At 45.8% G+C, this 11358-nt stretch overlaps 4 protein-coding genes across 4 annotated transcripts; 1 reads left to right on the forward strand and 3 right to left on the reverse strand. All coding sequences in view use genetic code 12, as the record gives it.

Moving 5' to 3' along the window:
• Positions 1 to 12: 12 nt before the first annotated feature.
• SNQ2 (ATP-binding cassette transporter) lies at positions 13 to 4428 on the reverse strand (the record flags this gene model as incomplete). Its single annotated transcript, XM_025481698.1, has 1 exon — positions 13 to 4428. The coding sequence occupies one exon, from the start codon at positions 4426 to 4428 to the stop codon at positions 13 to 15; it is 4416 nt and encodes a 1471-aa protein (XP_025336316.1).
• Positions 4429 to 5053: 625 nt separating this feature from the next.
• CXQ87_003216 (uncharacterized protein) lies at positions 5054 to 8595 on the reverse strand (the record flags this gene model as incomplete). Its single annotated transcript, XM_025481699.1, has 2 exons — positions 5054 to 6139; positions 7918 to 8595. The coding sequence occupies 2 exons, from the start codon at positions 8593 to 8595 to the stop codon at positions 5054 to 5056; spliced, it is 1764 nt and encodes a 587-aa protein (XP_025336317.1).
• Positions 8596 to 8702: 107 nt separating this feature from the next.
• On the reverse strand, positions 8703 to 9566 carry CXQ87_003217 (mitochondrial 54S ribosomal protein uL5m; the record flags this gene model as incomplete). The annotated part of the gene is made up of 1 exon (XM_025481700.1): positions 8703 to 9566. One exon carries the CDS (start codon positions 9564 to 9566, stop codon positions 8703 to 8705), a length of 864 nt encoding a protein of 287 aa, XP_025336318.1.
• A 323-nt stretch (positions 9567 to 9889) lies between these two features.
• GLE1 (nucleoporin) lies at positions 9890 to 11326 on the forward strand (the record flags this gene model as incomplete). Its single annotated transcript, XM_025481701.1, has 1 exon — positions 9890 to 11326. One exon carries the CDS (start codon positions 9890 to 9892, stop codon positions 11324 to 11326), a length of 1437 nt encoding a protein of 478 aa, XP_025336319.1.
• Positions 11327 to 11358: the final 32 nt, after the last annotated feature.

The raw sequence follows: 11358 nt of genomic DNA on the forward strand, positions 1-11358 counted from the left end.
ATACCGTATAAATCAGTGTTTCTTAAACTTGAAGGACGGAAGCGTCCACCTCGTGAGTCTTATCACCTTGTACAAGAAAAGACAGGCGAAGAGGTTGAAAATAATGTAGGCGCAAAAGAAGCCAACATTACGCCAAATGTTGGAGTAGCTGGTCTGGATAGTTGCAAGATATTGATCAGCGTCGGTGTACTGGCAGTACTCGCATTGAGTAGTACTGCTAGGGTCCACCAAGTAACCACCAGATCTCTCAATGAAGTCACCCAAATATTCACCACAAGTCTGACCATTAGGAGGAGCGCCTCTGGAGAGTTCAGAGTCGGCACAATGGACCTTTCTCTTATGGAGGAAAGAGGCAACCAAGTTCTGAATAATGTAGGTGTAAGGACTCACCTTGTTCATAAAAGTCCAGAAACCTGGCATTAAATCCTTTGGCTGCACAATACCAGAGAACGACACGATGAAGGCGTAGAAGAATGAAACCAACACTGCGGCAGATTGAACATCGGGAGCCATGTAAACAAGCATGAAACCGAAGGTAATGTTAAATAGCTGCAAGAAGATTCCATGCGTCAAATAAAACACACCGGAGTGAGGAGCAGAGAAATCTGCTCTTGTTGGGAAGTAAAGCGAGACGAACATCACGGCGGCACAGAAAAAGTTGTATGGAATCTCAACGACGAATTGAGCCAATGGAAGTAACCACCAACGATAACTGTTTGAAAGTCTTTCTCTGCCTTCAAACACTTCACGAAGCGCAATACATTGTTCCTGAATCTGGTTGATGACAGGAGCGGAGACGACCACAGACAAGAAAGCACAGAACATACCATTTTGCATTCCTGTAAGAGAGGACTTCAAACCGAAGAAAGTGAATCCAATGAATAAACCGCTCATGGTCATCAAAGACAACTTCGCCATGACGTACAGAGGTTTTCTCCAATAGACCAACGCAATACGCTTGATAAGAAGGAGGTATTGGTACATGATTGAAGTGGCATATGGGTTCTGCAAGGCCTTGAGCTCCTTCTCAGAGAGACTAGATTTCAGCTTGCCTTCGTCTATAAGGCGATCGATCTCCTTCTCGGCGGCAACCTTTTCTGGCGATCTAGTCCAAACATCAAACCAATTCTGAGATGTGGTGGCAGTGGCACCAGCACCAATTGCTTCTAAAATGTACTCAGCAGGATTTTCCGCTTCTGAACATTTTCTGGCACCATTCTTTTCGAAGTAGTCGAGGATAACTCTCGAGCGCTCTCCAATATCACCGAAATAAACAGTTTGACCACCCTTTCTCAAGAGCAATAAACGATCAAACTCTTCGAACAACGTAGCCGAAGGTTGATGGATAGTGCAAAGAATTGACTGACCAGCTGAAGCGAGATCTCTCAAAAGTTTCACAATTGCCCAAGCAGACTGAGAGTCCAAACCGGAGGTGGGCTCATCAAGGAATAGCAATAAGGATGGTTTAGCAACCAATTCAACTCCAATAGTTAACTTTTTACGTTGCTCGACATTGAGACCAGATCCAAGATTACCAACGATTGCATCAGAATATTCCTCCATCTCAAGGATCCCAATGATTTTCTCCACGTAGTCGAATTTTTCTTCGTCGGAAACATCGTTAGACCTTCTGGTTTGGGCAGAGAATCTAAGTGCTTCTCTTACCGTTGCCTCGGATAAATGAATGTCTTGCTGTTGAACGTAACCAGTACGACGACTGAAAGAGCCATCAAGCGGCTTACCGTTCACCAAAATATCGCCAGTAATAACACCCATATCAACTCTTTGAGCCAAAACGTTTAATAAGGTAGTCTTTCCGGCACCAGACTCGCCCATCAATGCAGTTAACTTACCCGGTACGCAGAATCCGGAAACACTATCCAAAAGTTTTCTTTCACCACCATCATAGGGAATGACATAGTCGACCTGCTTCCAGCAGAAAAGATCTTTCGACTTCAAGTCAGCCAAAGCGGAGTTATCATCACTAGATGAACTTTGGCGCTTCACTTTCTCCAAGTCAGCATCCGTTGCAGGTCCCTCTTCCACACCAACATTTGCCTTTTCATCGGCCGTAAGGATATTGCTGGGCTTCTTTCCACGCAAGAAAAACAATCTATCAATTCCACCAGAGACTGGGCGAATTACTTCGAAGCCAATTGCAGCGACCACTAAGAAGAAGACATAAAAACCAATCAAGATTCCGAAGTTTCTCCAAACATGGCTGAAACTGTATGTGAAGGATTGTTCAACATACCTATCGCCGTTCACGATCGTGTCGCCAGGGGCTGCGCCTGCAAAGGCACAGGATGCATCAGAAGGATCATAACCAGGTCCGCTCGGAACGAGATAGGATGATACACAGGGCATCTCTCTTCCATGGAACTCCGTAGTAATCATAGCTTCGAAACCATAAAGGACAGGGTTGATGTACGAAATCCACTTGAAGTAAACTCTCATGGATTGTCTTTGGATCATGAAAGAGGAGTACATCAAAGCGGCCAAAATTAAGACACCAGCAAACGAGTTAGCAGCCGAAATTGTCTTATTCCAAGCCGAAACAGCCTTAAAAAGACCATTCATGCACAACGAAACCAAGGTGGATATCAACAAGAAGGTAAAATAAGCACCGGCATCCCTCTTAAGATTAGCGAGGAAGTAAAGGATAATTGTAAAGACAATACTGATCAAAAGGGTAATCGGTATGGCAGTAATCGCATCAGCGACAGAACATGCTGCTGGATGGTATAAAGAGTAGTTATGGTGCTTCAACATGATCGGCCTCTGCGCAAAAGAGTTAGAAACTTCTGCAAGTCCCATCAAAGACAAATACAAAACCGAAAAGAATACCACACCACCCCTGGAAAATGCACCAGTAACGTCATCGGGTGTGTTGTAATACAAGGAGCCGACGATCAAACTTTGCAGGATTGCAGCAATAATTTGTGTCACCGTGTATGCCTTGTCACCCATGATATTCTGGAATGCTCTTCTAGAGTTCAAACTGTATTGTTTGAAAAAGTTGACGGTATAATGAGAGCCAACTCTTTGACCAGGCTGTTTTTCTTGTTTGATCGACTCGATCAAGCGACGCTTTGTCTCATCGAGATTCGTCCCAGCCTTGTAGTCTTGTATTTCCTGCTTGAGCGTCTTGAACTCCTCAGATGCCAACCAGTATGCCTCAAAGTCATCCGCATTGCGTGGAACTTTGTTCTCGTATCCCTTTCTTGGTGTACGACCATTAGGGTCTGTGACGGCGGTCAAAAACTCTGCCGTCGATTGTCTAGGAGCACATTCGAAGCCCATCTTCTCGAAATAGGCTTTAGCGGTCAGAGTTGGACCGAAGTAGACCTGACGGCCCTTGTATAACACGGTCACTTTGTCAAAGGTATCATAGATATTCTCCGAAGCTTGGTAAATCGTCACAAAAGCAGTGGATCTAGTAATATCAGTCGAAACACGGATAGCCTGCGCGTACTCAAGAGCTGTGGATGCATCTAAACCACGGGTGGCGTTATCCCAGCAGTAGACGGTACCCTGACAAGCCAAAGCCTCGGCAATCGAAACTCTCTTTCTCTCACCACCAGAGATACCACGGACGAAGTCGTTGCCGACCTTGGTCTTGTATGTGTGACGCAAACCGTAAACGGTTGCAAGCATCTCTCTCATGAACACCACGTACTCCTTCTTCGACATGTCATTGGCACGCTTGGCGGGCATCTTGCACTTGATAGCAAAGTCCAATGTCTGTTCAACAGTAAGATGAGGAAGATGAATGTCCAATTCGGGACAGTAGATCAAGTCCTGCTTGAAATGCTTAAGCATGCTCTTTCTGGGCAACCCATCGTACTCAATGTCGCCGGTGATGCCAGTATACATGTTAACATCCGTTCCAGACAAGGCCTTTAGGAAAGTAGAACATCCAGAACCTGGTCTTCCTAACACAAGCACCATCTCACCGCTTCTGGCGTAACCGTTCATCTCACGCAAGATGTCTCTCTGCGGTTTAACGGACAATGAACGGAGACCACGGTAAATCGTAAGCGGAAGCTCAACAACGTCGGAAACCGTCGGTAAAAAGGCGTACAGCTGATCTATACCCGTGACGGTCATATTCTCAAACGAGACGCCCAAGTCTCTGAGCTTCACGCCAGACATCTGGCTTTGCTTCATGTAAGTGTGGAGAAGCTTGCGCAAATCAAAGTTTTCGGGATTGACAGTCAACTCAGATTCGTAGAAGGATAGGCGGGAGACCTGTCTCAGCAAAGTGTCCACCCTTGAGGACTCTTCCCTTAACGCCGTCTCATCGTTCGGAACTTCCGTATCCTCATCGGGTTGATAAGTACCAACCTCATCCGGAGAGGTAGACGCAGATGCCAGGCTAAAAGCGGCGCTACCCAGAACTGGACCGTAGAGCTTGATATCCGACATGAAAACTGCAATGGTTGTTGGCGGAACCAGCAGTATTTATAAGTTGGAAATACGGCAAGGAACACAGATGCGAGCTGCGCAGCAGTGCAGCTGCGGCTTAACGATGTGCATTCGTTACTAATATACAAAGGAGGGCCTGGAATTTTAGGTGCTTCGGCAAATACATATTGTTCGGAGAAATCTTCACAATAGACCGGTTTCTTTGAAGTCGTCAGATTATCAATGGCTGTGAGATTATTCGGTTGCGGCTGTCACAAACGGTTAAGCGAGTCGCGGCTGGGCATTCCGAAAGAGGTGTGGTGGAGAATCAGAAAGCCGTTTCTAAGCGCAGATGAGCAAATTTCAAGAGAAATGCAAAAAAATAAAACAAAATCAGTGACCTCAGTATCGAAGCACGAGATAATGAGCAAGGCTGGTGGTCCAAGTGAAAAATTGACTCATCTGCATGGCTTGACAGATTGAGAATTCCGTTACATCTACTGACTAAAATGCGACCAAAACAATCTAAGCACCTGTAGGTAGATCTTGTCGCTTACTACGCATTAGTAATGGTTCTTTTGTTGTGTATTGTTAAGTACCCAAAACCTCTCATGTTCCTCATGAGTCCTAATTCCGAAGAATTACCCTATATATGCTCCGCCACAGCTAGCTTGTAAACGACATTATTGCACTCGGATAGATTGCTGCCCATGAGACTGATGAGTTGCTCATAGTAGAGATCGAGCACCTGCTTGCTATACCGGATCGATGTTGTGTTATTATCCAAGTGCTTCGCCGGCACCAACTTCCAATTGACCCGTGTTAGGAAATCAAGCTCTAGGCAGTTGAGTTCCGTAAGAGCCACACCCCCCACTTTTGCGTAATGATCGTTCGTATAAAAAAAATCCTCGAGCAGCTTCTGCGCGAGCATCGTTGCCACAAGCAAAAACCGATGCACAGTCCAGGAATTGAGCGTGAAGTACGGCTGGTAGTTGTGCGACAAGAGGTCAATATAGTAGATTGTTGTGAGGAGTGTTGCTTGCGTGAAGTTGTTGAACTTGGTCAATCTGGCAAGGTATGTTTGGATCGAGATCGCCGGCGGAGTTCTCGAGTGGAATCTCGTAAGAAGCTTCTTCTTCTCTTCGGGTGGAAGCTCACTACTATCCGCACTGCCTGGATTGGAAACCACCAGAGGCACGCTTTTGTCGTTAAGGTTGATCAACAGCTGTAGCATGCGATAAATAAGGTTGATGAGATCATCAATGGAACATTTCATAAAATCGGGCGGTAGCCGGGTAGTGAACACCTGCGCGTGTGGTTTTTTAGTCGTTGGTCCGGGCGACACCAGTTCGCCGCCAGATATCCTCCGGCGTTGACCTCGTACAAAATCTTCATCCTCATCGTCACTCAGTGACTCCTGGTAGGGAAATGGTACTTGACGACATAAAGGTGAAACCACGCGATTGCGCTCTTTGATTATACCCCGGAGATTCTGAATCTGCTTCGGGCTTTCCGGGATTGTAGATTTGTTAAAGTACTGACTGTAGAAGTCATAGCCACGAACTTTCGTGTGTTTCTCCAAGTTTTTGAAGTACAGCACGTGTCTATCATTAACAGAAGGCTTGAGATATTGAGCTAGGAACGGGTCGATCTCTCTAGTGAACGTTTTCGGCAGCGCTGGATTGCGTTTCCTTGAGTACTGGCCATCGGGACTCCCAGTGACGGAACCCGCCTGGGACCCTTGTCGAGAATAGCCATCTCGAGGTACGTGAGCCCGAGGGGATGGCCGTATTCGAGGAGACAAGCCTGTTGGGTCAAAGGAGGGCGTTGTCCTTGTCGATGTTGTAGTGGACATTGGTCAGGTCGGTGTGATTTGAGCCGCTATATCGAAGTCATCAAGTCGGTGAATTTGTGAGGACAGGGACAGATGAATGGAGGGACGTGTTCGCTTTTCGTAGATGACGGTAGGTCAGGTTTAACCGTTAAGGTTTGTTACGTTGTGAAAAAAACTGGTGATGGTGCACACCGATACCAAGAAAAAAGAAAGGTGGTCTAGTAGTACCCGTTGTGCACGCAGCGTGCGATTTATAATGCAGCGAGTCGTCGGATTTATTCAAACCTGTGCCTGTTGAGGCAACCTCAAGAAATATAAGTCAGGTTTCGTGGAAAGGGGCCTGATGGTCTGACTTTAATAGCAAGATGATTGGGCAAAAGCTGAGACACTTGTAGTTTTCACAGCTCCTAAAAATTGGCAAGTAAACAAAATCGACAAAATCAAAGGTTTCTGCAAGAAATGTGGGGCGGGCGTCAAACTTATACGGAGCTTGGCGGCGTCAACAACACCACCGATCCCTCTCAAAGGGTGCTCCGATTCCGCAAAAGGCTTCTATGCATGTTGTCTGTGCATAGAGAGTAGAGTTTCGCTGGGCGTGTGCAAACGAGGCCCTCTTTGGCACCCTTTTGCAGCGATAAAGCGACAAAAAAAGCGCTTGTGCTGCAACACACACCGCCCCACCGCACGTGTTGCAATACATAAGTACCCACGTTTTCCTAGCATAATGCAAACGCCACAAGAAACCACCTTTCACGACAGCAGGTGGAGCCGTCATTCCATCTTCGACACCACACCACACCACGTTGCCTACCCCAGACTTCGTGACGCTGTCTTCCTGCTTGGAAAACCTTCCGTGCTCTAATTAGTTTTATTGTTGCGCTGTGGTTGTGCTCTAGATTAACTCCATTCAGCAACGTGTCTTAGAAAGTAGCTCAAAGTATTGCCAACAGCCTAACTTTCTTAATCAAGTGTCACGGCTAATAGGGATCAGCATGTTGCGGATGATTGGCGCCAGTGAACATTCGCAACCTCGCACGTCAAGATGCTAATCGTTACCGGTGCAACCGCGTTCAAATGATGTTTTCTCTTTTACTTTTCGTCTTCGTGCCTTATCAGACGTCGTGGCTCCTGTCCTCGGATCTCAAGCTATCAAGCAATCAATATCCAATTTGCGCCATGGCAGTAGAAGTGGCAGTGATAACTAACTCTGTGGCACTCCACGTGGTCCTGTTATCGGTCAATTTTCCTAATGCAGATCGGCAACACGAAAGTGAAACGAAATCGGAAGAGAATTTGCCTCAAGGTAAGCTCTCGCCCTGAGGGGTGTCCCTGAATTAGCAGCAACATTACGTAGATTGAGTTTCACTTCACTTTTGCCGCATCGATGCGGTCCACAGTAACAATCAGATTCCGGTCATTCCCCGTCTTAGTTTGGCCGTTATCTATTGTATCAATTTGACGAAATTAGCAATTCTTTGTTCCAAATTGACGTGACAGATGGCACAGACGCAAAATGCCAATTTCTCTTTACCAATAACAATATGCTTCTGGACACATTAATTATCGAAATACCCCACAACTTCCCTAAGCATCTCAACCAATTCCGCCTGCGGTCTGGGTTGCCTTAATTCGTGCTAATCTTCTTCTCTCCTTTGAGTCAACCCCGTGTGGGGGACTTTGATGCTTCTGTCGAGGTCTTCCACGCCCATGGATATTTCCTGGTTAAGACGGGTATACAAATTAGCACTTCGAGGTGGGATCCGTGTGACTTTTACCAGTCTTCCTTCAAGATACTTCCTAAGTTTGTCCTCAACAGATGGGCCTCGAGTGAACAGACTGAGATCACTTTGCTTTTTGGTGGTTCCTTTCTTTCTCGTGAGGCCGATCCGCCTGGGTTTTGGTGTTGGTGTGATGGACTCTTTGGGCTCCGTCTTGAGAAACGAAAGGTGATCGGGAAGTGGAATCTCTGACATTTGTGGCGGCTCTTCGAGTTTAATGAATGGTTCAGCTTTTACAAACTTCGAACTTGTCGTTTCTGGAGTTCGATCTGCCTTCTTGAACACCTTCGACACGTCTCGTTCTGAACAACCCAAGTATTCTTGCACTGAAATCAAAAACTTTCCACTGGGAAGTTTAAATTCAGATCCCTCTTCGAAAGCTCCACTTTGAATAGGCAGCTTCTTGTTGGACGGGTAGAAATCAGAAGCTAGTAGGAACTGCTCCTCGGAGTACACTTCCATCTTATTGTTGAACTCGTAATATCGTAGCCTCCCGTCGGCCCATCTCTTGTCTTTCTGAAGTATCCGGTTCGAATATAGGACAGAATAGTCGTGTACCACTGAGATCATCGACATGGTCTTCTCTGGTAGACCTTTAGATGTTTCCCCATATATGCGATTCGCGTTCTCGCGATACTACCACTTCATGCTCTTCACTTTTATACCTATTGCTATTTACAAATCTATTTGCGGAATGGGAAACCGAGCGAACTGAGTAAAGTCTTAGCGGCCTCATCAGTTCTTGCGGTGGTCTTGAACGTAATGTGGAATCCGAAAAGCTTGGGGTACAAGTCCTGGAAGTGCTCGATCTCAGGGAAGAACTTGACGTCTTCTGGACGCAAACCGATAGAGATATTACCATTATTGTCACCGCTGGACTCCTTGATGCCTGAAAAGTCTCTGATTCTTGGCAAGACCAACTCGGTCAAGGTGGTCATGAACTGAGACATGTCCTGTCCGCTGATTTCGACCTTAGCTCCACATCTCTTACCTCTTCTGAGTTTCCACTGCTGGTAGTTGACCTTGACCTTGGTCTGCTGAGGCTTGACATTCGTGAGCTGTGCAAGCTGCAATCTGGCAGCGATGTTGTGGTATGGTTCATTAAGCACTTCTTTCGAGAACAAGTTGATGGAGATTCCGGTAAGTTGTGGGACATTCTCTGGTCCTATAGGATGAATGTCTCTCTGTGGTCTATTGACGTGTCTTGTTTTTCTGAGATGACGATAGAGGGCATACGGCGAGTCAGGATCCCACCTTCTTCTCTTCTCACCAACTATGGTCTCGGCATCGTGTTCATAGAGCGCAAGCATCAAGTCGCTTTCGAGCGTATTGTGGAAGTGTTCTTTGACTCTGTCCTGCTCAAACTCGGCAGGCTTGAATCCAAGGGATCTGACGTCGTCTTTGGGAATCAAGACATCCTGGTATTTGGGGCTCAAAGCAGCCTTGTTGACTTTCACAAGGTGGTGCACAGGCTCTACCAGTGAGTAGCCTGCTTTTCGAAGGCTTCCAGATGTAGAGAAAGCACGGACCCACGACAGTTTCATCATTTGGGGAACTCGCTTGTGGTGGTTTTCAGCTCAGGTTGAAAAATTTATTTGCAGTGCGAGCACACACCTAAAACGCTATATCTGAAGTAAGGAACATTTGAAGTGAGGAGGGAGCTACAAAACTTATTGAGTTCAAAATAGAGGACTTTGATGCTTTTGATGAAAATTAACTCTCATTTTTACGAATTCAAGGCAAACTTCTGTGAATGTTTATTACGATGTGTGTACACCCGTGCATCCTCATACTAATTCGGCTGCTACGACCGGCTGGCTCAGTCTAACGCATCAAAACTAAATCAACATAGAAATTTCCACCAGCTTAAATGAGGTTCGGGCTCCCCATTGAGTCGGAGGAAGTATTTGTCCAACAGCCGGCTGTCAGAAGAATAAAAGTTGAACATCTTCATAATGACGATGCCAACTACTTCACCAGATCTAACGAACACGAAGAATACAGTGAAGTGCAGAAAGGAGATGAAAATAGAAAATCTCAAATAGCAGACTTTGAAAGCAATAATAAATCTAGTGCATTTGAAACTGAGCTGCTACTACAGGCTTTAGAAGCCAGCTTCAAGGTAGCTCAACTGACCCAAGACAACACGATAGAAAGGATCATTGAGCATGAAAGAAAGGTCAGAGAAGCCGAAGAATTGAGGCGAAAGCAGGAGGAGTTAAGGAGGAAGCAAGAAGAGGAACGCAGGCAGCAGGAAGAGAAGAAACGGAAAGAAGAGGAGGAACGCAGACGAGAACTTGCAAGGCAAGAGGAACTAAAGCGTGAGGAGGAATTAAAGAAAAAGAAAGAAGAAGCTAGACTCAAAGAAAAGAAAGAGCAGGAGGAAAAACTTCGAAAGCAGAAACTAGCCGATGAGGAAGCTAAACGCAAGAGCGGTAATACCAACTGGGCCTCCGTTGCAAAAGAAGTGGAGAAGTGGAGAGCAGAAATTGTCAACATAAAAGAAAAGGTTGTTGCTCCAATTAATCAAAACAAAGAGTCAAAGAAAGCATTGAACACTTTAAAAAGAAGGGTCAATGTAAAGTTTGGTCAGCTTTCAAATTCCGTCAGACTGTGTCAAACTGTGTGCAATGAGATACTAGAGGTGATTGAGCTGACACGAAGCGACACCCAGGCATATCAATGGATCTTAAACTTCATTTCAAAAGCATTGATCTCCCAAGCTGAGGCAGAGGTGACCGTTAAACCTACTGCAGCCTTACCTTTAGCACTTTTGACGAACGTTTTTCTAAAGCGCTATCCAGAGTTCAAATATTTTCTCACAGCTCGTTTCGTGAAGAAGTGTTGCTTTATCCTTGGATACTCCTGCTCCATCGACACAGAGGAGGGGCGTAAAAGAATGGGCTGGAAACGTTCAGACGACAAATGGGAGGATGAAGTCAAATACGAAGAAAGAGTTGGAGGAATAATGACGCTATGGGCTGCTATTTGCAGAGAAAGTCATGGCTCGGGCCTGGAAGACTTTGACCAAGGCGCAGAGTGGAGGGCCGTGGCCCGTATTTTGAACACCGATTCGTCTGTCATAACTAACGTTCATTTTGTCATTCTAAGCAACTGGTGGGAGGTCTCAGCTCAAAGCTTCTACCAAACATACAAAAAACAGGCTATCAAGCTATTTCATGTTATCGAGAAAGGGCTTGCAGGCGAAGGAAAGCGAAAATCATTCCCTGCTGCTACAAGACTTCAGCTACTTGTTGAGGAGTGTTGGCGCGGGAAATTCAACACCATTAAATCTATGGAGGCATGAACAATACATAGCATTAATAACGAACCTTTGCA

This window comes from Candidozyma duobushaemuli (assembly GCF_002926085.2).
Source record: "Candidozyma duobushaemuli strain B09383 chromosome Unknown C_B09383, whole genome shotgun sequence".
Lineage (NCBI taxonomy): Eukaryota > Fungi > Ascomycota > Pichiomycetes > Serinales > Metschnikowiaceae > Candidozyma > Candidozyma duobushaemuli.